We start from the raw sequence: 25,045 nt of genomic DNA, 5'->3' as shown, positions 1-25,045 counted from the left end.
AGGAGAGAGGGCGCCTCAGCCACTGCAGCCGGCCCATCCACGCTCGGAGGTGACGGTAGGGATCGTCGTGACCAGCCTCCAGTCCTTTACCGTCCCTCCGGGGCTCCCCGGGGTGGCAAGTCCCGAGCGGCTCGTGGCAGGCGTCGCTAGTGACTTTTCCCTCTGTTGGTCCCCCATGTTCCCTTCCCGGCCCACTATATGATTTTGTTAAATAAAAGGCCCCTCCTGGGAGGGACTGTTTTTGTTACAAACTGTGTGTTTATTCACTACATATGATGGGGATACGATGTGTGAACCTTTCACTAGTGTGGGTTTGATAGGAGGGCTAGACTTATAGTCTTGTTGGTCGCTACATTTCATGTTATAGAGCTTAAGCAAGGCCTGCAGCTTACACTTGGTTGAAAAAGATTTTTTCTGCCTCAACCTGAAGATTAGATCTTCACAATAAAGGTAGAGGTTAGTTGTGTGCTCTGTTGCTTAAACAGTGATATTGAGCCGCAACACTGTTGTGTTGGTCTGCAGTAATGCTCGTGTGTGTAAAGGTACCGCGGTTCAGGCCGCTCTCTCTCTCTATCAAATCTTCTGTGTCTTGCAACATAAACACGGGTGTCGGGTTCACACATACAAAACTTTGGCCTTGTTATAAACCCTGTTCACAGACTTGTCTGTGGCTAGCGTGCATTGAGTTAGCTTTGCGCTGTTCATTAGCATACTGGCTACTTAAGGTATCAGATGGCTATTTGTTGTTGTCATATTCAAGGGTTGAGCCTGCGAGGGGGTACCGTATAAACTAGGGATGCACAATATTGATTTTTTGACACCGATATCGATACCGATAACTTTATGCTCCTCAAGCCGATAACCGATACCGATAACCGATATTTATTGTATTATTAAAATAATATTTTGATCAAATTTTTTATTTTTTTTTAACATGAAACAAAACATATCACAATACAATAATAATACGTCAAATGTATATACTCTTTTCTGGACTCTTTTCGTATCACAAACAGTACTGTATTTGCAAATCTGGTATGTCATGTATAGATGTAGGCAGCACTGTCTATCTGTATGTCATGCATGTCATTATGTTATGATGAATTGTAAATGGGGGACCCTGTCCCTGATGTAAACAAGACGAAAGTCTTTCTCTGGTCTGCATCCCCTTAACAATTGTATGTATTGAGCTGTACTGTATTGTACCCATTCTGTAATCGGTTAATAAACTTTTAACCAGACAACAGAAACAAAAGCCAAGACAACAGTTTTGACTGATAAAGTGACCATATTTATTTTTCCAAATGAAAATTCACAATCCGTCAACAACTTATAATACATCCAACCTAAGACGCTCAAAGCTTTTTTTTTCTTCTTTTTTCAAAGCTGTCCGCCTTGAAAGAAAGGCTTTGAGTGGACACATAGCAGGTCGCCTGCGGCATCACCACCGCTGGTGTACGACGGCGCGAGCACGCTTAGTTGTACCTATTGACGAGTCGTTTGCTGAATTAAATAAGTTTGACAGAAATGACCCAAGGGCTCAAGCCGCTAGCTTTTAAGCAGTCCTTGGTGGTGCAAATTAACCTGGCTACTACGGAGCAATAAGTGACTGCGTATTCAACCAAAGGTTGCATCACAGCCATGAAAGGGGCTAGCTTTGCTTAGCTCCCCGCGTCGTTGCAGGCTTTTAAGTTAACACAACACACCATCGCAGCGGTGTTGATGCCGCAGGTGACCTGCTAGGTTGGATGTATCACAAGCCGCTGCACTTTTCCCTCCTCGTGGAACTTCTCCATTGCATTTATTACAAATAGCAAGCAAACTTTTCCTCTCTGAAACAATCCCCACTAGCGTCGCCATCTTTGTTTACAACGCGCTGCTTTCAAGAAACGTACTACGTGGCTACGTCACAGCCAAGAAAGGGAGCGCTAGATTTGTGTAAAACACCCTGTTCCTAAACCACACACTATCAGTGGTACCACAGTACTGGCAAAACGGGAGGAGCGGACAGTCAAAACAAACGCACTTCATCCAAATTCACCCACACCGCATTTTTTTTACCAAAAAATATATTATATTATCGGAGCTATTAATAACGTTATCGGGTTTATCGGGATGACGTCATAATTGCTGATATCGGCCCGATAATTATCGTGCATCCCTAGTATAAACCCCTCCTTCCCTCTTCTGATTGGTCGGGGGGTTTTTGACCCTCTTTTTCATTCGGTCCGGCCAAGCTGTTAGGCAGCTTGGAACGGGGGGGGGGGGGGGGGTTTCCCTGACTCCGCACCTATCACAGGCAGTTGAGTCATGGGTTTCCCCCCGTCATAGAATACGTCACTGGGCACGTTTCTATTGGACGACGGCTTCCGTGAGTTTTTTCAGACCCATGTGTGGTTCTGTCATTGTCAAGTTGTCGGGGCAGAGCGTAGGAACTTGGTGTTCTGCTACGCTCGATATACGTGTAACTTGAGTCCGTTGGTCACATGGCTCAATGTTACCGTGACTTTTCAATTCATGGCTCACGTGGGAAGTCTCTCTGAGGATTCCCGTCTCCTCCCTGTGGTGAGGGTGGCGGGATATAAAAATGAAAACGAATTTTTACCCTCAGCCGCGTCACGTGGGATTCATGTCAGTCGGTGTTTTCTTTCTTTTTTAATAAAAAGAGGAAAGAACATGAAGCACGACGGCTCCTTGTCGTTCTTCCAGGCGACTTGGAGGAACAATGTCTGGTGTCTTGTTAGACTATCCATTGATGTGTTTGGGTCTCGATGCGTACATAGTGCTGGCTCGGGGTGTTTCTGATAGGAATCACGCATAAGGCTTGTACGCCTTGGTTGCTCGTTATTAAAACAGCGTTTTTATAGGGCAACTGGGATGGAGGTTTTCTCTTCCGAGCGCCTGTTACTAGGTTTCAACGAATTCTCGTTCATATCTGGGGGATGTTAACGGAATAGATCAAAACATAGGTAGAGGGGTCTCACGCCGCTGGGGTGGGCCACTGAGCGCGGTACGAATGGGACCGTCTGGGTGGCGCCCTCTTTTCATGTTTTAGATCGACACGCGTACCTACCCCCTCTCTTGGAGTGGGGATGTCGGCGTGATTAGGGCACGGAACTGAGTCTGGTCACGCTGGTCCAGGTCAGTTAACCCGTTGTCCGCCGGGGACACAGATCTTCTGTTCTGGTACCCTGAGGGACTTGTGCTTTTTTCAGGGGGAAAAATGCCGGGTCGGCCCGGGTGTCACAGGGTTGGGCGTTATGGAGACCCTTTGTTGGGTACATGTTGTACCCTGCGCTATCATAAAGGGACTGGTTTTCCATTATTTTCGCCCCTCTTACGCATGGCGAAGAGGGGGCTGTTGGGGTGGTCTTATGGACCTCCTCTGGCATCCCTGTGTGCTTCCCGGGCCGCCGGGCCCGGTCCGAAGTTGTGTTTCGTCTACCCGTAGGCCTGGGATAACCCCTTTTTGAAAACTGAAACACTTGTACTGCGGTATAGCCAGTGTGTGTTTTGGAGTTTTTTCTTGAGGGGTTATAGGAACAACCACCGCATGTGGTACCAAGAGGGTGGTTGATTCCCTGGTGTGTTGGAGCGGAGTCAACTCCCGGGTTACCCGGTTGAGTGTGCCCCTGCACGTTCATGACGCCTGCCAATCGTGGCAGCCTTCTCTGCCTCGGCCCCTCTGGGTCGGGGTTTTTTGGTGGAGGCTTTGTCATGGTGCGCAACAATGCCAGCATACGCCCCTTCCGCCGGGGGTGCTGTTTTCAGTTGACCCCTTTGGCGCCTGTCTTGTCCGCAGTGCTCCAGGCTCGGGGCAAATGCCTGCTGCCTGGATTGAGGGATCGACCCCTTCTGGAGGTCGTCTCCCCGGTGCGCTGCCTGCTCCCGCTGTAGCCTCTTGAGTGCTTCGAGTTACAGCCATGCTGACTGCCTGAGTGCCAGGGTCAGTATGCCAGGCGGCGTGCTAGTGGGGGGAAGGGCCCGCTCTTGATGGGCCCTGTCCGAATATGCTGGCGATGTGGGGGGCGGTGTCACTAGTGACCGCCTGGTGAGGTCTTGATGCTGTGGCGTCGTTGACCTCTCCGGGCCCCCTTTTTCCGGGGGATCCAGTCCCTTCAGTGGGTCTGGGTCTTCCTTCGCGCTCCGCTGCTACGGCCTTGCCACGGGGTTGAGTTTGCTCTTGACCCCGTGATTTTGGGGGCGGTAACGAGGTTTGTTCCTTCCGTTTGTTCCCTGGTGGCATGCGGGTTGTGCGTGTGCATAGTCGTGGGGTCAAGCCACGATCTGCTCACCCTGTGCGTTGAGTTGCTCGAGTTCCTCTTCGCACGGTCGGATCCGATTCCCTCCCGTCCTCCAATATGGAGGGTGTCCTCCATTAGGGAGGGTCGGGGGGGCTCGGTCCTCCCCGGTTCTGATGGTTGTGGGGGGCCTCAGTGGGGTACATTTGTCGAGCTTCAAGCTCCCGCTCAGCTCCCGTTGTGCAGATGACGCTGAGCGGAAGCTAGTATGATATAGAACGATAGGTTATGAATATAACCGTAGTTCTATGAATACTAGTGACACTCAGTGTCTGGACGCCACTGCGGCCTTTGACCTCGCCTTGTGGTGAAAGATTGGGAAGGAGACGAGTGTGGGGCCACACACCTGCTTATGAGGGTAGCGGATAGGGGTGTGGCCAGACGAATGTTGGTATGTAAAGGTACATTGTGAATTTTTATTCAGTGCATATGCACGAAGTGAGGTTAGTGCAGATGACGCTGAGCGTCACTAGTATTCATAGAACTACGGTTATATTCATAACCTATCGTTAACCTTTCACTACCACACTACAGACAGTTAACCATCTGTAGTGTGGTAGTGAAAGGGTTAACCAAACCTTCTGTAGTGTGGTAGTGAAAGGGTTAACCCTTTGTCGTGTGTCAGTGAAAGGGTTAACCTTCTGTATTGTCGCAGTGAAAGGGTTAACCATTTGGTAGTGTGGCAGTGAGGATCAATATGCTTATGCCAATCAGTGGACCAATTGCATGCTTTCGCAGAGGACAAGAAGCCTTTAGTCGACTCCTAAATTTTAATTCATGGTTAGGGTCTGCCTGTCTTATACACAGCCTGAAATTCATTGACAATTTCAATGTTTTCTGGAATAATCCAGAACGCTTTCAAAGAAATGGCTTCTTCCCAAATCGCTTAGGATCGAGGCTTCTTGCAGCAAACATGCGTCATGCCTTAGTGGCCTCCAAGGATATCAAACTCATACCAGCACGAGAGATAATCACGAAGGACACAATCTCGCCACGAGGTACAGCAGCAGCACAAGGCGTCCTCCCCTCCCCCCATATCACACAAGGCCATCTCGTCTGATCAAATGTTCCCAAAAGAGCTAATCAAATCAACCCATCCTGCACTAGAGTACAGTACAGTATAGTACAACCACCATGCCATCTCTCAAAACATACCGGTAATCATAACCAGCCAATGGCATGGTAAAAACTATACACCATCAATGTGTTTACCTGCTATTAACCTCAAGGCCATCAAGGTCAAGCCAAAGCAGACCTCCTCTAAAGAAGTCCAACAAATAAAATTAAATGTCAGATCACTGAATAATAAAAAATGTTTAGTAAATGATCTGATTAAAGAAAATAACTTAGATTGCATCTGCCTAGTAGAGACATGGCTCAATAATGACACAGCTACATCAATAATGATAGAGGCTTGTCCACCAGACTAGAATTTTCATCAAATACCCAGAAAAAAGAGAAGGGGGGGGGGGGGTTGCAGCAATTTTCTCCTCAAAACTCTTGTTTAGAATCACAGAACTAGGCGAGTTCATGTCGATGGAATATCTTGCCATTGAGCTCAAAACAGAATCAACCATTATCGTCACAATATACCGCCCGCCTAGACACTCACCAATATTTATACAGGAGCTCTCTGAATTGATTTCACTATGTGTTACCGGATATGATAAGGTGATCCTAAATGGAGACTTGAACATCCATTTTAATAAGAAAACAGACTCCAAAACTATAGAGCTAAAAAATCTACTGGATAGCTTTGATCTAACACAGCATATAACAAATGCAACTCACAGGCTTGGGAATACATTAGACTTAGTTATAACAACAACTGGGCTAAGCATAAAAAAATTCTCAATAACTGAATTACCTCTCTCCGACCATCACTGTATATTTTTTGATACTCAAATAACCCTTACTAAAACAAAAAAAATCATAGTTCAAAAGAGGCTCCTAAACGACAAGGCTGAATCAAAGTTCATTAATCTTATCAGACTACATGAACCACACAATCATGACAGCTCTCTAAATGAAATGGTAGAAAATCTCAATGATACACTGTCATCTGTATTAAATTCTGTCGCCCCACTAAAAACAAAAAAGAAGAAAACCAGAGCCTTGCCCTGGTTGAACTATAATGCGGTCAACAAAGAAAAAAGGAAATGTCATGCAGCGGACCGAAAATGGAGAAAAACAAAAAACACCATATGCTGTGATATATACAAAGATGCTTTAACTGCTTATAATAAAACCATCCGCTTAGCAAAGAAAGACTACTTCTCTAAAATCATTACAGAAAACGCTGGAAACTCCAGAATCCTTTTTTCCACTATTAATGTACTACTCAACACTGCCCCTACACCTCCTCAGCCATCAACGGTTAAGTGTGAAGAACTTGCACTATTCTTTAACAACAAAATAACCTTGATCAGGGCCAGCATTACTCATGGTGGAAATAAAGCTGATTGCAGCAAACCGCGCAATGTAACCATGAGAAGATTCACATGCATCACATTAGATGTACTCTGCAAAACTGTCTCAGAATGTAACTCCTCCACCTCAGACATTGACCCTATACCTACAGCTTTCTTCAAACGGGTGTTTAATAGTGTTTCAAGCCCTGTGCTAGATATCATAAACACTTCCCTTAGAACTGGTATTTGTAAAGCCATTACTAAAAAAACCTAACTTGGATAGTAATGTAATGGCAAATTATCGTCCAATATCCAACCTACCATTAATTCGTAAAGTACTTGAAAAGATAGTTTCAGTTCAAATAAATTCCTTTCTTGAAGAAAACAACATCTTAGAAGAATTTCAGTCGGGATTCAGAAAATATCATAGCACTGAAACTGCCCCCACCAAAATAATCAGTGATCTCAGGCTAAACTCTGATGAGAATAAGATCTCCATCCTTATCCTGCTAGATCTCAGTGCAGCATTTGATACAATCGATCACGATATTCTAATCGATCGTCTTGAAAACCATGTTGGTTTCTCAGAACATGTGCTAGGCTGGTTTAAAACATACATCAGAGGGAGGAAATTCTATGTTAAACTAGGAGATCACATGTCTGATATATACGACAACAACTATGGAGTTGCACAAGGGAGTTGCTTAGGTCCTTTACTCTTCTCCCTTTACATGTTACCGCTGGGTGATATCATCAGAGAACATAATGTAGATTTCCATAGCTATGCGGATGATACACAACTGTACATATCTGCTGAACCAAATGATACAGCGATTAGCTCCATTACAGACTGCTTACTGGCAATAAATAAATGGATGAGTAAGAATTTCCTGAAACTAAACGAGAACAAAACTGAAATTCGAATTATCGACCCCAAAACTAAAAAAGAAACGTTAATAAAGAACCTGGGAGGACTAACCCCTTGGATCAAATCTGAGATCACTAGTCTCGGGGTTATCATAGATTCAGAACTGAACTTCAATTCTCATATTAGCAAAGTGACGAAAACATCGCTCTTCCATCTCAGAAATATAGCAAAAGTACGACCATTTATTAATCAGAACGATGCTGAGAAGCTAATTCATGCATTCATATCTAGCCGGTTAGACTACTGTAATGCACTTTTCACAGGTCTCCCTAAGAAAACCACAGAGAGGCTTCAGCTAATCCAAAACTCTGCAGCCCGACTGCTAACTAGAACCAAAAGGAGAGAGCACATTAGTCCAGTCTTAGCTGCTTTACACTGGCTTCCTGTAACATTTAGAATTGACTTTAAGGTCCTTCTCCTTACATACAAAGCTCTAAATGGACAGGGACCTAGCTACATCGCCAACACTCTAATAAATTACACGCCAGCAAGAACACTGCGATCATCAGCCCATAAATCAACAGCCACCTATAGCTCCTTTAAGGAGGTTTTTTCATGTTTCAGGTTTACATTAATTTAGAGAGGAGGTGGCAATACTCAATTTAGCAAAGCAATTACTTAAAAAAACAAGGACCATTTAACCGTTAGCCCCTTGTATCAAGATCTCAGTCGATCAATTTGAGATTTCAAAATCCCTCAAATACCATATTTAGTTCTTTAGCATTTACATTTGGATTGAGTGCTGAACCTTTAATCTGCTTAAGGAGTGTGCATTTATGGAATGTCAAATTGCTTTTATAGGTTTTGGAAGGAGAGGCAGCAGCTGAGAGCCATGACTGAGGAAATGCCAACTCTACACGGGAATGAGCGGATGAGAAGGACCTCCAGCAAGCCGGTACTGAGCCATCCAATCAAATGTTTCAGTTTAACTTCAGGAGGCCAGAATAATAATAAAAAGCTACTGAGGAACAATATGTTGACAAACTGTTTATTAATCGGTTATAGCAGTGGTTCTTCCCAACTCCTCTGGCCGGGTATAGCTACACGTTTTGACACATGGTAGAAGCCGGGGCATAAATAAATGTGCTTTTCTTTTTATTTTTTGTGATAATTTGCAATCATAAGTCAGTGCTGAGCAAGACTCCATATCTCCATTCTCTCTCTCAGTCTGTTGGAGGGCATTCCAGGTGTTGGAAGCATAAAAGGAAAAAGCAGTTTTTCCTAGTTCAGAGCAAACTGTAAAGGAAGGAAGAGTCATTACGTCAGAACACCAGCATTCTTTGCTCTGCTTGCAGATGATTCTGACATCCGAGGTAATAGCCTGTTTAAATGACATAGATCAGAAACGAGGAGGTGACGATCCCATTCAAATCTATGTCGGCAGAACTGAACATTTCTGCACCATGTCTATAAATCACATCACCATAGCCCAAAATTTACAAGAAAACTGGATTGTTTGTAAATGTAACCTTTAAACTACTGAGCATCGCAGTCTATTATTTAATATTCATTGTGATAAGTATTGTCCACGTTTGCTTCCCCACAGTGAGCGGATTCCTCACTCAAGTTAGTAAAAAACACAAACCTGTTGGTTTCATTTTTCACTGAAGCATTAGAGTTGATCAGCAGCTAATACGTCATAATGAAACAGTGTGGTGTCTTGTTTCTCAATCTGTTGTTAGTTGTAAAGTTTCTTCTTTATTTGCTCCCACTCCTCATACAGTAACTGGTGGTCAATAAACAGAGGCAGTGGTGGCCTAAAGGTTAGAGAAGTGGGTTTGTGACTGGAAGGTCGCCAGTTCGATCCCCTGGACCAGCAGGGAAAATCTGGGTGGGGAAGTGAATTAATTACTCTCTCCCATCCCTCAATATCAACCGCTCTTGAGCAAGGCACCTCCAACTGCTCCAGTGGAGTTACTCAGTGGTCAACAGTGTCAGACTGTAGTTGTACTGGGAAGCTCCTAGTGGCCAACAGTGTCAGAAGGTGGTAGGTGTTGTTACCTACTAACTACTAAGTCCTTCTTTTTTCAACTTAGGAGCACAGGTGCTACTTGGGAAAGTGTCCCTTTCATGCATCCATGCATTCATGCAGCCATGCACGTGGTTGTGTAGGAGGATTCCAGTGAAACATTTGAATATTTCAAATCATAGAGGCTTGTCCCTATTTTGGCGGTGCATCATCTGTTGTATGTGAAAGGCTTAGCTGTTCCTGTGTGTGTGTCACTGCTTGGAATTCCTGTCATGTGCACATCTCTCCACCACATCTACAACACACACGCACGCACGCACACACACACACACACACACACACACACACACACACACACACACACACACACACACACACACACACACACACACACACACACACACACACACACACACACACACACACACACACACACACACACACACACACACACACACACACACACACACACACACACACACACACACACACACACACACACACAAACACAAACGCATGATGTCCCAAACAGTGTATTACCTCAAATGTACCTTGTAACAAATTACACAAGAGACCTTTAATATTGACAGCAAGAAATGCATTTAATTTACAATGCATATATTAGGTGTTCTCAAGACACACAAAAAGCCATCTTTGAAATGGTGAGATATGAAACTTTGTGACTAGTAAGAATATAAATACATACTGTAAATGGGTGATAGACCAGGAGGCTAAGTTGACTATAAAGTGTGTGTTTCACTGGATGAATAATGGCTTATACATGCTGTATGGGAACATTTTCTTCTGAATCTGAAAGGAATAGGTATTTTTTGGAGCCCTAGCCGCGTTTTTTATTTAACAATAATGTTGTTGATCTGGTAGAGTCCTTTCTCGGCACAATCCATGCTGTTCCTCATACTAGCTCCGGATAGTTATCCACAAAGTAAAGTCAATGGGTTTTGACCAGTTGGTTTTAGCACAATCTCTGACTCAGAGTCTTAGTGACTCAGAGTTTTAGTTCCTATCATTTAAAAAAGAAAAGAGGGAAACGTTTCTTAGAATCAGTTAAAAATAAAGAATGCCTCATGGTTTTTGATGAAAAGAGTTGCGCAAGAAAATGTGTTCTGAAATGTATAAGAACATTTTGCCTAACTATAATAACAATTGTTAAAAGATTAAACCGTTGTCTCTGGTGATTCCCACCCCTACTATGGATATATATTTTGGAAATGCCTCATATTCATCATGTAGGTGGATACCTTATTAACCTCAGATTCATCCTGTAGGTGGAGACCTTATTAACCTCAGATTCATCCTGTAGGTGGAGACTTTATTAACCTCAGATTCATCCTGTAGGTGGAGACTTTATTAACCTCAGATTCATCCTGTAGGTGGAGACTTTATTAACCTCAGATTCATTCATCCTGTAGGTGGAGACCTTATTAACCTCAGATTCATCCTGTAGGTGGAGACCTTATTAACCTCAGATTCATCATTTATTAACGATAGGTTATGTATATAACCTAGTTATATGAGTACTGGCTAAGCGTCCCGCTCTTAAGCCATCCCGAGATATACCTCATCTCATGTACCTAGTGTACTCCATCAACGAATAAAAACCAATACACCCAGCACCTGCCAGGCCCCGCCCTACTGACGTACTATATAGTACTAGGCGTGGTCACCACTCACTCTTCCTCGGAAAATCGTTTCCAAAGAAAAGTTTCCCCAAGGGAACTCAGGGCACGCTAAGAGCGGGACGCTTAGCCAGTACTCACATAACTAGGTTATATACATAACCTATCGTTATATACTCGTACTGGCATCGCGTCCCGCTCTTAAGCCATACCGAGATATGGGGTAGAGCGGACGCGAGGCCCGACAAATGCACCCCCTGAGGACCCGTAAGCCCACATCAGGGGGGAGGGGGGTCCCGTCACCCCACTCTTCCTAATGAAGAGGGTGCGGCAGTCAACTCCACCCGAGTGCGAACAAGAGGGAACTAGAACCTCTTGAACGCACAGCACAGGCGGAACCACGTGTGACACAACACATTGTGGCCCACACCCACACACGCCTGCTACCCCACCAAAGGACGGGAAGCAGGAGAGGCCACAGACCTCAGAACCGCCTGGGAGACAGAACCCCCGGTCATGTCCATGAGGTAAAATCTTACGAAGGGACCCGGTGAGGACCATGAAGCCGCAGCACAGATGTCCTCCACCGAGGCCCCACCCAGGAGAGCGGCAGAGGCCGCCACCCCACGAGTGGAGTGCGCCCTGACGCCCCCAGGGGGAGCCAGCCCGGCCAACGTGTAGCAAAGGGCAATGCCCTCGCACAACCAATGGGACAGGCGCTGTTTCGACAGTGCCTTACCAGCACGAGAGCCACCGTAACAGACAAAGAGCTGATCGGTAGCCCTGAGGCCCTGAGTATGGCTGAGGTAAACCCCCAAAGCCCGGACCGGACATGACAGGTGAAGGCCCGCCTCCAACTCACTAGCGTGAGGAGGCGGATGAAACGCCTGAACCATAATATCCCTGGAGCGGAAAGCACTCCGGATATTTTTAGGCACGAAGGCTGGATTAGGCCGCAGAGTGGCACCGCTATCGGAACGAAAAGACAGGCACTCTGGCCGTACCGAGAGAGCACAAAGCACACCCACGCGTTTAGTGGAGGTGATGGCCAGCAAGAACGCAGTCTTGAATGACAGCCGTTCCAACAGCGCTTGCTCAAGAGGCTCAAACGGGGCCAAGGACAACCGACCGAGGACCAATTGAAGATCCCAGCTCGGAGCCAAAGAGCGCTTCACCGGCTTAAGGCGTCGAACGCCAAGCAGGAAACGCTTCACAAGAGGGTGGCCTTACACCACTCTTGGAAAATACGCCACCTACCCGCGTAACCCGTGATAGTGGAGGGAGCATGCGCGTTCCGGATGGTACCAACCACAGAAGGATCCATCCTCTCCAGACTCACCCTCTCACCAGCCAACCCACCAGCAGCTGGCCCAGCACAGGGAACTAACACAGAGACCTGTGCGCTTGAGAGAGGGCCCGCGATGACCAAGGAACAGGCCATGACGGGATACCAAGAGCTGGATCAGGACCGGGAACCACACAGCTGCGCCCCGGTCCGGCACAATCAGGATCAAGGACCTGCGCTCCTCAACGTACCCGCCCCAACAACTGACCTAACAGATGTATGGGGGAAAGAATCCCAGGCGGCACGGCATCGGTCCCAGACCTGCCTGACTATGTCCGGACGTAATCCCCACCCGTTAGGGTGAGGACCGCCCCGCGACATTACACCTGTACCCACATTCACCCTGCCGGGGATGTGGAGAGCCCTCAGGCCGCGCAGATGGAGAACGCCCATAGCCAGCCGCCCGGTGCAGACGGGGGGAGCGTACTCCTCCCTGTCTGTCGATATACGACACTGACGTCGTATTGTCCGTCCTGATCAACACCGTTTGAGGACCAGAAGGACCGCTTTCAATACCAAGACATTGAACGTAGCGCAGACCGGGCAGCATGGCTTGCCAGCTGCCCCCTACTGCGTTGGCCCGACGCGTCTCCAGTGAGGGAGGCGTCGGTGAAAAACGTGACGTGTGACAGCCTACTGCCCATGGGGACCCCCCTGGTGAGGACCCCAGTCCCTCCCCAGGGGCGAGGTCCCCCAGTACTGACACTGGAACCTTAGCCGCTTCCACTTGCCTCTCACCGGGTCTATTTCCATACTGGAAAACCCACCTCCGTAACCCCCTCCTGGGGTGAAGAGGAGGCCAAGAGGGACCACGGAATGAGCAGATGCCATCATACCGAGCAGGCGTATCACGGACAGCGCCGTAACCGTCGACAACATGCTCTGAGAGGGATGCCCATAGCACTCCACCCGTTGACTGGGAAGAGGAGTACTCTACTTCCAGTCTACAGCAAACCCCAGGCTGGTAGGAACCTGCCTGGTACGAGACCTGACGATCCACCTTGACCGCCAAGGACCAGAACGTCGTCAGGGCAGAATACACTTCGTAACCCCTGACGACGCAGAGGCCCCAGTGCGGCCTCCACGCACTTGGTGTAGATGCGGGGAGCCAGAGAAACCCTGCAAAGGGGAGTCAGACTAACCCTGCAAAGGAAGCGTAGGTAAGCCCTAGGATGGAAGATCGGGGATGCGAATACGCATCCTACAGGTCTATGGAGGAGAACCAGACCCCCACCTGACAGTGTTCAACAGGTAGGAGACGATCTAAAAAATGCTGAACCTTCCCATGGGACAGGTCCAGCATGGGTCTGACACCCCCCCTCCCGATTTCTCAGGCACCAGAGAACACCGGGAGGAAAACGCCACGACGATGGCTTGCTTCGTCCACAGAGATTGGATCTCGTTGACCAGAGCTGTCACTGCTGGTGACCCTGACAATAGGGTCTGTACCAAACCCGAAAACGGGTGGGGTTGTGTAACAAGTCCCCGCCTCAGCGTTCTCTCCATCCACCTCGACATATGGTACTGCTGTAGCCATATGTGATGACACTCCCAACGCACCCGCCGCTATGTGGTGCAGGTCCGCTAGGAACTGTAGATAGGCGGCCCGGTCCCACCCGCTGTGCATAGCCAACCTTGGACCCGTGCGAGCAGAGCATTACGTGTCGGGACATCTGACCCTGACACTACCCACGAGGCAATCGCACCCAAGGGGGGACCCCGACAGAAAGGGCCGGTTTGATACGGGGGAAGCTGACATCAGTCTAGGTGACAAAAGCACCCCCACTGAACACCCCTCCAGAACATGCTGAGGAGTTGTTCTGCAGCCGGACATGCAAGGTGTGAGGCCCCCATGAGTTCCTACACACCGTAGCCCTGCAGTGATATTACTACCACCCAAATCACGCGCGCCTGCGAGACCACTGCCAATCTTTCAGGAGTGGGAGGCACCAACATGATACCTGGCCTGGCGAAGGCGAGGTCGGGGAAGCCTGCACTGTGTGCCTCAAAAAGGTTTCGAGCCCCCCTGCTGACAACACTTATAGTTGACAGACGTAACACCAGGCTCAAACACAGCTTATGGTGTGGGAGCCGCTTGACAGCACAACATTCTCACGGACAGACCCAGGCTCAGCCATCAACTGGGTGTCAGCCCCTGTCCCCATGAGAAGCGAAAAGTGGGGCCGCACGCGCTTCAACAAAGGCACGCGGCCCGCAGCCAAAGAAAACAATCAGATCCCCTTTTCCGCTGGTGTTGGGGGAGGGAGTGATCGGAGAGCGGGCTGCTCGCGGCAGGACGGCGACGGCTTGTATATTCCAAGCCGAGCTCATCCAACATGGCCGATCCCTCGGCCGCCAAGGCTGTCGGCCTTGTGGACACCTGTCGATTCATCGCCCAGGATACCTCTGGCGGGGGAAAACATGGCCGCCTGTCGAGGGCCTCGTCATCGCCGCTGACGAGGCCGTGCTCTCTCTTCTTCTGGCTGCGCGGTGTGAGGCGGTGTGGGGCCTAGGACAAATACCGCCCGCGCTCCAGCGGAAGACTAAGATCCTCTGCGGAGAGGGGAGCCCTGAGCGGTTATAGTTTGCGGCTAGGTTAAAGCTAATAACGTCAACAACCTCGCGATGTGTCGACGTCGGCTGGCCCTCAAGGCCCCGCCACCAGACACCATTTTTTGATAGAAAAAACAGCAATTCGAACACAGTTACTAATCGCTGCCAATTCCATACCGTGACGGTACAGGCTTTAGCAGCCCACCAGCCACTCGCCGGGCCGACCCACCTCATGGCGTCGGCCGGGCGGGGCACTGTTTCAACATGTCAAAAGCAAAGGACTGATGCTAACACGGAGCACCAGTGATGGTTGCAACCAGCAACCTCCACTGTGGTGTGCACCATGAAGGGGTTAATGAATAAATGAACTAATACCACGAATATACTGTAGAATGGGCAAGCCCATGCACACAACGTTAAGGGGATGCGGACCAGAGAGAACCAGTCCCGCATTCATTCATAATATTCACAACAGCACACCAGCCCTAGACCTCAGCCCATTTACCCATGAAAGGTAAACAAAGCCCCCCCCGCAATACTCCCCCAGTAGACACCGATTGACCGTCAGCATGAATGGTTGAGAGGAGGGAAGACTGTAGTATAGACAGACATTCCCGTAGCAGGGAGACAGAACAGAAACAGTAGCCCAATATAGCATAGCGTTAGCCGCGCTCCAGGATAATGGGGAAAACAACAACGTTTACCCAGATATCCCGCCGCTTGCGCCAATACACAACTCGGTTGTCTCTTGGGACAACTCGAGCACATCACAAACGCCAGCATTGTCATGCCTAGTGACATCCCACAGCGGGGAACAGTAGAACAGTGACCCAGCATTTATAGCATTTAGTATTAGCAGCGCGCTCCAGGACAGCCTGGGAAACGTCCACCTCAGAGGGACGTTTACCCAAACATCCTGCCCCTGGCGCAGATATACAACTCACAACAAGCAGCATTTACTAACACCAGTGATAATGCCTAGTGGCGCAAGTCCTACCTTGTGCGAGGTAGCTCGATAGCTACACCTCACACGCTGTCCCTCTGTCTGCTGTCAACAAGACAAGGAGACTACAGAACTCGACGCTGAGATGCATCGAAATGCATCCCGCTGCAGAGTCGCAGAACCCATACGAGCGCCGCCAGAACATGCCGCGAAGATTTCAGGGGTAGGCAAATCTTCGGTAAGCACTCAACCTAATTTCTCTAAACTTTTCATATCAACTAGTTGCATCCGCTATGATGGAAACGAAAATAGAGGAAGAGTGAGTGGTGACCACGCCTAGTACTATATAGTACGTCAGTAGGGCGGGGCCTGGCAGGTGCTGGGTGTATTGGTTTTTATTCGTTGATGGAGTACACTAGGTACATGAGATGAGGTATATCTCTGGGAGGCTACATGGCGTAGTGGGCAAGGCGCTCGCCACGAAATCTGTAGACGCTGGGCTCGCCTGTTCGAGCCCAGCGCTCCACATTTGCTTTCAGTTTAGCTGGTCGTCCGTACTAATACACATTGGCCGTATTAGGGGGTGGGAAACTGATGGGTGGGGATCGGGCGTTGTGGACAGCGACTCCTACAGGTCGGTTGGTGCGCCTGCGCAGTAGAATCAGGAAGTGTCGGGGGCAGCATGAGCCTCCCACACGTTACTCCTCGCCACTGAGAGATCGAGCTGCGCAGGTGAAAAGATGCGACTGCTGTTACCTCAAGTACCGGAGGGGACTTGTGCTATGTATGACTTAGTCCACATTGCAGCCGGCTTGTGGGAGGCAAGAAACAGCGTTCGTGACAGGGGAGGGTTGAATTGGATGATACGAAATTGGGATGGGAGAAAATATAGAAAAATGGGAGAAAAAGTGGATAAAAAAAAAGAGATGAGGTATATCTCGGTATGGCTTAAGAGCGGGACGCAATGCCAGTACGAGTATATAACCTCAGATTCATTCATCCTGTAGGTGGAGACCTTATTAACCTCAGATTCATCCTGTAGGTGGAGACCTTATTAACCTCAGATTCATCCTGTAGGTGGAGACTTTATTAACCTCAGATTCATCCTGTAGGTGGAGACCTTATTAACCTCAGATTCATCCTGTAGGTGGATACTTTATTAGTCAGATTCATCCTGTAGGTGGAGACCTTATTTTTTTTTTTTTTTAAACTTCATTTTTTAGCGTTTATCGCTTTTTCTGGTCAAGCATGACCGACAGAAACAGGTTGAATGGGATATAGATCAGGGGAAGACACTCTGAGAAAATACGGCGAGTCCGGGAGTCGAACTCGTGTACCCCAGATCCGTGACGAGCACAGTTGTCCCCGACGCCGAAATGGCGCCGAGATACGCGGTGAGCTACGGGAGCTCCCCACGTGGAGACCTTATTAACCTCAGATTCATCCTGTAGGTGGAGACCTTATTAGTCAGATTCATCCTGTAGGTGGAGACCTTATTAACCCCAGATTCATCCTGTAGGTGGATACCTTATTAACCTCAGATTCATCCTGTAGGTGGAGACCTTATTAACCTCAGATGTGTCATGTAGATGGAGACTTTATTAGTCAGATTCATCCTGTAGGTGGAGACTTTAATAACCTCAGATTCATCATGTAGGTGGAGACCTTATTAACCTCATAGTATGTATCTATTTAAATAATGTTGTCATTATTAAAGAGTGTTGTTTTTAATTGTTTTTATATTATCCCGCCATGTAAGGCACCTTTGGGTACCAAGAAAAGCTCTATATAAGTATGATGTATTTAAGCATTACATCACGCGACGGAGTGTGTTATACAAATTAAATCACGCCTATGGGTGGTTGTTAGGCCCGAGGCGCAGCCGAGGGTCATTAGACCCCCATAGGCGTGATCTAATTTGTATAACACACGACTTCAAGTGATGTAATGCGTTTATACAATGACCCAATTCACCCAACCTTATTGCTATACAATAAACACACAGTAATTGAAGCATAATGGAGATTTATTCACAAAACCATCCACATAGAAAGTAGATCCAATAGTAGATCCACTAGTAGACACCAGAGGGAGCTCCACAAACCATGTTAAACCCAGATTCTGCTCAAACAAGGGACTAAACGCCCTACCCACAGCTGTAAAGGAATGTGAATCAAGGCGGCTGGGTGGCGCAGCGGACATTGCGCTCGTCACCAACGCAAGAGACACCGGGTTCGATTCCGGCTGTCGGCGTTGCCTCCGGCTTGGGCCAGCCGTCATACTAACTCAATTGGCAGAGTTAGCGGGTGGAAGTCGATGGGTGGTAATCTGGACGTTGTGGACAGCGACTCCTACAGGTCGGTTGGGGATGCCTGCACAGCAGAGACAGGAAATGGCGGGGGTAGTGTGAGCCTCCCACACGTTACAAGTTCAAGTTCTTTAATAGTTGTCATACAGAAGTACAGAATACTTTCATACAAAATGCTTCTTACTGTTACGCTCCAGAGACTGTGCTAGACAAGATAGTATCAAATAACATAATAACATAATATAGCATGAATTTAGAAGAAGAAAATGAGGTCACAGTGTTCGGTATAGACATATGTACAATGTTCTGAGTTACCATATAATATACAATACACAATACTATGCAGTGTACTAATGTACAGTACTATCTAGTGCAAAGCAGAAATGGGATGAGGTACAATTTTAGGTACAATTTACAGTAAGGTGTACGAGTTGTAGTGCAATCCTTCATCCATAAATATAAAGTGTGGGGAGTGGGTGCTACAGTGTGTTTGTTTAAAGTGGGTGTGTGCTATAAGTGTGTGGAGTGGGTGCTACAGTGTGTTTGTTTAAAGTGAGTGTGTGCGTGTGGATGTGTGTGCTATGTGCGTTTGGTGGTTGTTGTTGTGTAGTGTTCATTCATTGTTCGTTTAGCAGCCTGATGGCCTGGGGATAGAAGCTTCTTCTGAGTCTTTCTGTGCTCGCCTTGAGACTCCTGTATCGCTTGCCTGACGGCAGCAGTTCAAAGAGGCAGTTGTTCGGGTGACTGGAGTCTTTAATGATTCTCTTAGCCTTGCCCTTGCAACGCTTGTAGTAAATGTTCTGGAGGGTGGGGAGCCCCCCTCCAATTGTGCGTTCGGCTGAACGTGTCACTCTTTGTAGTCTGCTTTGGTCTTGTGCAGTGCTATTCCCAAACCAGGAGGTGATGTTGCCGGTCAAGATGCTCTCTATTGTACATGAGTAGAAGTTCTTAAGGATCTTCTGGCTGACTTGGAACTTCCTTAGGCGCCTGAGGAAGTAGAGGCGTTGTCGTGCCTTCTTCACAACACTGTTAATGTGTGTGGTCCATGTCAAGTCCTCGGATATGTAGGCTCCGAGGTACTTAAAGCTGTTGACTCTCTCAACCGGTGCCCCGTCGATGCTGAGGGGGCTGTAGTCCTTGACCCCCGACCTCCTGAAGTCCACAATCATCTCCTTTGTTTTGCTGACGTTCAGGGAGAGGCTGTTTTCCTGGCACCATCCCGCCAGGACCTTGACCTCTTCCAGGTAGGCCCTCTCGTCGTTGGCAGAGATCAGGCCCACCTCGCCAATGAGAATCCGCGCTGGCAGGTGAAAAGATGTGACAGGCTGCCTCCTTGTGTATCGGAGGGGACACGTGATGCAAGGCTTCTATCCTCCCCACAACCGGCCAGTGGGGGGCATATGCGAGCAACATTCAAGACAGGGGAGGGAAGAATTGGCACAGTGGAATTGGGAAGGGAGAAAAATAGAAAAAAGGAGAAAAAGTGGATAAAAAAAAAGGAATGTGAATCACTACCCACTTTCAAAACCAAAAGAGAGCACCTACGGGAGACTGCAATTCGAAACTGGCCCCTGTAAATGTCCTAACCCAACCCCCTCCAATGTACAGTTTCCCCACCTACCCAACCCCCCCCTCCACCCCACCTACCTAACCTCCTCCAATGTACAGTTTCTTCATCAAATGTATATAGGCTACTCTCTTTTTTAGACTCTTTTTGTATCACAAACAGTACTGTATTTGTAAATCTGGTATGTCATAAATGTATAGATGTAGCAGTACTGTCTATCTGTATGTCATGTATGTCATATATGTTATGATGAATTGAAAATAGGGGACCCTGATGTAAACAAGACGAAAGTCTTTCTCTGGTCTGCATCCCCTTAACAATTTTGTGTATTGAGCCGTACTGTATTGTACCCATTCTGCAATCTGTTAATACAATTTTCAATCAATCAATCAATCAAATCTGACAAAAATCTTTTATTTTTAAAAGATCGACGGTAATTTTTTTTAATTTTCTTTTGTTTCACAATGGGTCATGACAAATTAATTACATAATCCATGTGTATGTAACGAACTAACATATTCCAGTTGACTGTATCTTTTTTGGAGGATTCGTTCAAAAGCTATTCATACTTCCATTTTTCTATCTATGGCGGATTGATTCAGACAGAAAAAAAAAAAGTAATTCGGTTGTGGGAGGGATCTGGGGTCACGTGGAGTGTGTTATACGAAATAACAACCGGTAACTTGACTGTTTCAGCCAATCAGAATCAAGAAATGTGCATGCCATTGTATATTATTATTATTATTATTATTATTATTATTATTATTATTATTATTATTATTATTATTATTATTATTATTATTATTATTATTATTTTATTATTATTATTATTATTATTATTATTATTATTATTATTATTATTATTATTATTATTATTATTATAGTCTTTGCAGGTTCATTTGATCAACTCAATAGATAAATACCTTGAGGAGCAAGGAGCATTGTTACAAATGAACAACAACAGATTCAAGAGCCTTTGGGAGTGTTGTCGTTGTTAACACAACGTTTGATAACGTTAACACAACGTTTGTTAGCGTTAACACAAAGTTTTATAAGTTAACACAACGTTTGTTAGCGTTAACGAGCATATCTGTGTTTTGTGCTGCAGAAGTACCTGGAGGAGTACCTGAACGGCCTGCTGGAGAACGCCTTCTGTAAGAACTTCAACGGCATGGTGAGAGCTGAGTCACACAGACACATGGCACGCACACACTCACTCACACACACGCACGCACGCACGCACACACACACAAACACACACACACACACACACACACACACGCACACGCACTCACACTCACACAGCTTATCATGTACTTACAATAGGTGGCACTGTGTTATGTCTGTTTCAGCTGGAGTTCCTGGATGTCAGTTCTCTCTCTTTTGTCACTGACCTCGGACCCAAAGGCTTGTAAGCATCATAGTGAAAAAAGACTGTGTGTGTGTGAGAGTGTGTGTGTGTGTGTGTGATCCATTTGTTTACATATTGACATATTATTATTATTATGTATCTTTTCAATAATTTTGTACAACTTCCTGTGACACTAGAAACTAGTTTACATCTATTTATTTTCTAAATAATAATAATAACTTGGATTTATATAGAGCCTTTCAAGAAACCCAAGGATGCTTTACAAGGCAACAAAGAAAGAAAACACGAAAAGAATAAACTAAATAAATAGTAAGAACAATAAAGGACAGGGAGACGACTAGAAGTCATAAGCCTTCGTGAACAGGTGGGTTTTCAGGGCTGTCTTGACAGAGTCCATGGATTTGTCAGAACTCTCACAGTGTTGTTAGTTGGTGTAGCAAGTAGCAACACAACAAGTTCATTACAGTATATCTCCTTCCCACCTAAGAGTAAATATTTTTTTTACAAACCAGGCAGTACATCATGTAGGCAGTGTTCCAGGCTCAAGAAAAGCACCGCTAATTGGTTACTAACAGTTTCTTGTCCAAAAAGGAATAGGAAGAACATGTCTAAAAACTGTGACAGTGAATGATGTTGTCTGGCTTTGTCTCAGGGAAGGGCCCATCTTCAAGCGGTCGGGGGGCCACGTCATCCAGGGTCTGAACTGCACCGGCCACCACCAGTTCTGCTTCCGCTGGTCGCGGCGCTGGCTGGTGGTCAAAGACTCCTTCCTTCTGTACATGAACAGAGAGAGCGGCGTTGTGTCCTTCGTCCTCCTCTTTGACCCAGAGTTCAAGGTGAAAGTGGGGCGTGCATTCACCGACACCAAATATGGCGTCTGCATTGAGAACTTCACACGGTAAGACAACTGGGGATGGGAAGATGAAGGAACACGCCACCAAAACCATAAAGCTCATTTATTATTTCCATGATGTCGCACACATCCCAAAACACAATTTACATTCACATTTACACAAACTGACACATTTATCCAAAGCGAGTTCTGTACAACAAGTCAGCAGGAAGGGTACAACTCTGGCAGCTAAGGGTAGGTGGTATTGTCCGTCAAACAGTGTTGAACTTGAGTGCTACACTCTTTAGTGCATAGTAGTATAGAGTAGACATATTATCATAGAAGGTAGTAATATAGGCACGGTAGATTACTTAGTAGCAAAGTGCATAATAACTTTCAATAGTTTACCAAATTAATTTGTACGAGACTGTTTTAGGATATGTATGAGATTATGGGAAATAATAAACCATCTTATTATGTTTGGTGGAGCGTTCCTTTAACTTATTTGTCTTCAGACCACATCAACAGGTCATTTATATGGTTCTTTGTCTGTTAAGTTTACCATACAATAACCATATGAGTTTTCAGATTAACAATATCTTGAAACCTAATCATGTAACAATAGCAAGCTGGCGTGTCATGTACATTTATGGTTAAAGACAGTAGAGGTTGATTACACATTGAGTAATAATAAATAATAATAATACATCTATTTTATATAGCGCTTTTACAGGTGCTCAAAGACGCTTTACATGGGTAGAAGAGACAAAACTATGGCAAAACAAAAAAAACAGAACAAAAATAATACATGACAAAATTAAATAAAACTGACAGAATTAGAGGTCAAAAGCAAGATTGAAAAGGTGGGTTTTGAGGGCTGATTTAAAAGATGTCAGGGTGTTTGCATCACGGATATGGCTGGGGCGGGCATTCCAGAGGGAGGGGGCAGCAGCAGCAAAGGCCCTGTCGCCCCAGGTCCGGAGCTTGGTCGTGGGAGGTGTTAGGAGGTTGGCATCAGCAGACCTAAGGCGACGGGTGGGCGTGTGACGGTGGAGGAGGTCGGACAGGTATGGAGGGGCAAGGTTGTTGAGGGCTTTAAATGTGATGAGAAGTATTTTAAATTGTATCCTGTATAGGGAGGTGTAGTCTGACGTCACTGGTTGTTCCACCCGTATAGGTATTCATCATTGGGGAAATGGATTATCGGCTATTGTAACAATTCTGCCACATGGAAATTGACAAGCTTCCATTTTTGCACAAAATGAGTTCCCTTCTACCACTAACACTATTGTTTAAGCATTTTTGGTTGAAATAAAGGTAGTTATAAGGTTTTTAATTTGTCATAAAAAAAAACTACATTTACCAATAGGCAGCCTGTTGTTCAGTGCTGTTGCCTAATCCACGTCACGGCCAGCTGATACCAAGCTAGCTAGCTAACGTTAACGTTACCTCCCTAAATGTACTAGACGTTAGCAATGTCTACTGTTGTGAACCATTTTAAATCGGGGCATGTAGAGGAGTTTCGGGAACGAGTACAATGTGCAGGTCCTCTTCTCAGACCTGTGGTTACACTCTGGGGCAAAGCACTGCACTGCTACTAACGTTATGTAAAAAAAAAACTAACGTTATAAACTATACACAATATGTACAACGAAACAATGATTTACATTAGTATTTACAGTGATTTAATATGCAGCTAAATAACGTTATACGATTTAAATTATAAATACAAATATGGTAACGTGGTTGTGGCTTTTTTCTCCCCATTTTCTATTTTTCTCCCATCCCAATTTCGTATTTGTGACTAGCCATAGATAGTAGGGACTTGTTGAGGAAACTTCAAATATTATGTTTTTTATTTATTTTTTTACATATTATGAAAGTACAGATTCATACCTTCAAAATAAGCCATCACTTGAACATTTTGGTGGGATACTTTTCAAGCTACTTCCTATGAATCATGGTGATATCACAAAACGTATTCGGAGAAAATGGCCTTGAAAGTTTTACACTTACAGTGTTAAACAACTACAACCCTACCCAGAATCCATTGTAATCCTGCATGGCCCCCCTCTCTCTCTCTGGGGGCAATTAACACCTGGCCACGTTCTAGTGCAGACTCTTTTGTTATGACAACGACTCTGTCTTGTGGCACTGATGGTGAGGAAGGAGGAGGAGGGGTGAAGAAGGCTCTCGCCGTGATTATGACAAGCAGGGGCGTAATTTGCGGGGGGGTCCCCGGAAAATGTCCCCCGCATGATTTCAGAATGCAGTATTTGTCCCCCCCATGTTTTCCAAACCGCTGCAACTGCGCAGCCTGGCGGCCAGCACTGTGACTCGCTACTACACAGTGCCGGCACTGCAGATTTACCCTACTCTTGGAATTCATTGCCAGTTCCTCAAAGTCATACATAGGGGCGCTGTCTCGATAATGCAGTGTTATTAAAGCAGCGTGTAGCCGAGGCAGTTACAAGAACTATCATAATCCGAGCCCCGGGAGGGTGGTCGAAATCGAATACCTTTTGCGATGTATGCAGGGAACGAATTGAGCTGCCTGTCGCCCATTCTAACGCAGGAGTCCTGGACCCCCGACAGGTAAGGTAAGCGATTTTAGATGTATCACTTTAAGTGTGCGGCTGTTGTCCGAATACTAGTGAATATTGAAAAATAAAGGCATGACATTTAGAGACGTCCCCGTCGTAGCGTTCTGGTGCGGGGATATGGGTCTCTGTGCGGGGGCGCAACAGCAACAGGTGGGGTAGGCTGGGCAGAGATGTATGCATCAAAACGATTACATTGTTTGTCTCGCATACATTCGATTTATAATGCGAGCACCTGCATTACAATCAAATGACTGATCTGTTATGTGTTATGGACCA

At 46.3% G+C, this 25,045-nt stretch overlaps 1 protein-coding gene across 1 annotated transcript in view; it reads left to right on the top strand.

The window, feature by feature from the left end:
* The window catches only part of pld2 (phospholipase D2), a 171,093-nt gene that overhangs the window by 67,899 nt on the left and 78,149 nt on the right, over window positions 1–25,045 (top strand). Inside the window, exons 5-8 of the mRNA XM_084319773.1 lie at window positions 8,442–8,535; window positions 21,071–21,136; window positions 21,315–21,373; window positions 21,987–22,232. Of these exons, the coding sequence (XP_084175899.1) occupies window positions 8,442–8,535; window positions 21,071–21,136; window positions 21,315–21,373; window positions 21,987–22,232 (465 nt within the window). The remainder of the gene's footprint in view (window positions 1–8,441; window positions 8,536–21,070; window positions 21,137–21,314; window positions 21,374–21,986; window positions 22,233–25,045) is intronic.

This window comes from Notolepis coatsorum, assembly GCF_963971535.1.
Source record: "Notolepis coatsorum genome assembly, chromosome: 8".
Lineage (NCBI taxonomy): Eukaryota > Metazoa > Chordata > Actinopteri > Aulopiformes > Paralepididae > Notolepis > Notolepis coatsorum.
Note: the sequence above shows the minus strand (reverse complement) of the source record. Positions and strands in the feature narration are given on the sequence as shown.